This window comes from Trichinella spiralis (genome assembly GCF_000181795.1).
Source record: "Trichinella spiralis strain ISS 195 chromosome Unknown Scfld6746, whole genome shotgun sequence".
Lineage (NCBI taxonomy): Eukaryota > Metazoa > Nematoda > Enoplea > Trichinellida > Trichinellidae > Trichinella > Trichinella spiralis.
This window is the reverse complement of record NW_003533685.1, coordinates 1-1,314: the sequence shown is the minus strand read 5'-3', so window position 1 is coordinate 1,314 and position 1,314 is coordinate 1. Positions and strand designations below refer to the sequence as shown.

General features: G+C 34.5%; 1 protein-coding gene across 1 annotated transcript; it reads right to left on the bottom strand.

Annotated features, from left to right (window-relative positions):
- Window positions 1-327: 327 nt before the first annotated feature.
- Window positions 328-1,312, bottom strand: Tsp_13999 (putative ubiquitin associated and SH3 domain-containing protein B). The gene is made up of 3 exons (XM_003365998.1): window positions 1,190-1,312; window positions 664-1,123; window positions 328-581 (listed from the first exon to the last, which is right to left on the bottom strand). The coding sequence occupies exons 1-3, from the start codon at window positions 1,310-1,312 to the stop codon at window positions 328-330; spliced, it is 837 nt and encodes a 278-aa protein (XP_003366046.1).
- Window positions 1,313-1,314: the final 2 nt, after the last annotated feature.

Sequence of the window (1,314 nt, the reverse complement as noted above, 5' to 3'; positions counted from 1 at the left end):
TGATTTCAAACAAACATATGCCAGTCTTTTCAACTTCATATTCTTAATAATAATAACGCATAGCTATAACTCAAAAATTTCAAATTTATATTAGATACTTTATAACAAAATTTATCGACAAAACTATAAAGCACAGCACATAAATTATAATAATTTTATTTAATGAACAAACATATGAATTAAAATAATAATTTTGTTATTATAACCACATAAATATATAGATGAATTAAATGAAAAAAATCAATAGTATAATAATCTGAAAATGATGAAAAAATGAGCTGCAAAGTAACTACTATGCAATGAGTAGAAATCTAGGAATGAATGAATTCAATTGCGACGAACGAATTCAAAATTCACACGACTAGTGAAGTCCATATAAGTCAACGACGGCATTGCTCGAGGAACCAAACGCCAAGTCTTATCAGCTAACTCTTCATATACGAGAACTGAACAATACGGATAATTTCCACCAATCATTTGCATATCACTCTGGAGAACAGTTTCCGTTTTGCGTGCATTCAAATGTCGAGAAATTGCATCCATAGTCAAACTATGCACTACAAACAGCATGTAGCCCGGTTCTAAACAAAATAAAAAGCATTTCAATAATATTTCAAGTGAATGAAATTAAACCTCGCACATTATTGTATATATTATACATACTGTTTTCTATTTCCAGAATGTTCTTGAAAGCCTGTATGCATCGGTCATAAAATGCAATATGACTTTCGTTTCTGCGGTTGCGAATTTCTTCTCTGGACAAAATTGGCTTGTAATTGTTGTCAATTTTGTAATTGGATTTCATCAAATCGTCCTCAGATATCCAATCCGGCAGCACCTCATACCAAGACAACCATTCGAAAAAAGCCGGCTCAATGCACATTTTCAACTCTGAATTGCCCATTGCTTTCAAAATATTTTTGCAGCTTTGGATGCACCGCAGGGCAGGTGAAGTGAACACTTTGTGCGGATGTTGGCTGTTGAATTTCAACGCACGTCCAATCATCATGGAAACTACACATCCCAATTCTGTTATTGGTGCATCATAACGAAATTGGTGAAAGCTGCCCGTTCGATTCGGCAACGACAAAGGCTGATTCAAATCATACGGCTGATATTTGCCCTATAACCATTAAGCAAAATTACAATATTATAATTATTGATCAATAGCAAAATAATAATCATCTACATTTGCATCGAAAGCCATATTCATCCAATCCGGAAAGATGCGATCCACACGTTCAGCGTTCCGTATCAGGATCACACGACGTCCGGTCAGTTTCACTTTTTCCAGTTGCTGAAATTTCGACATTG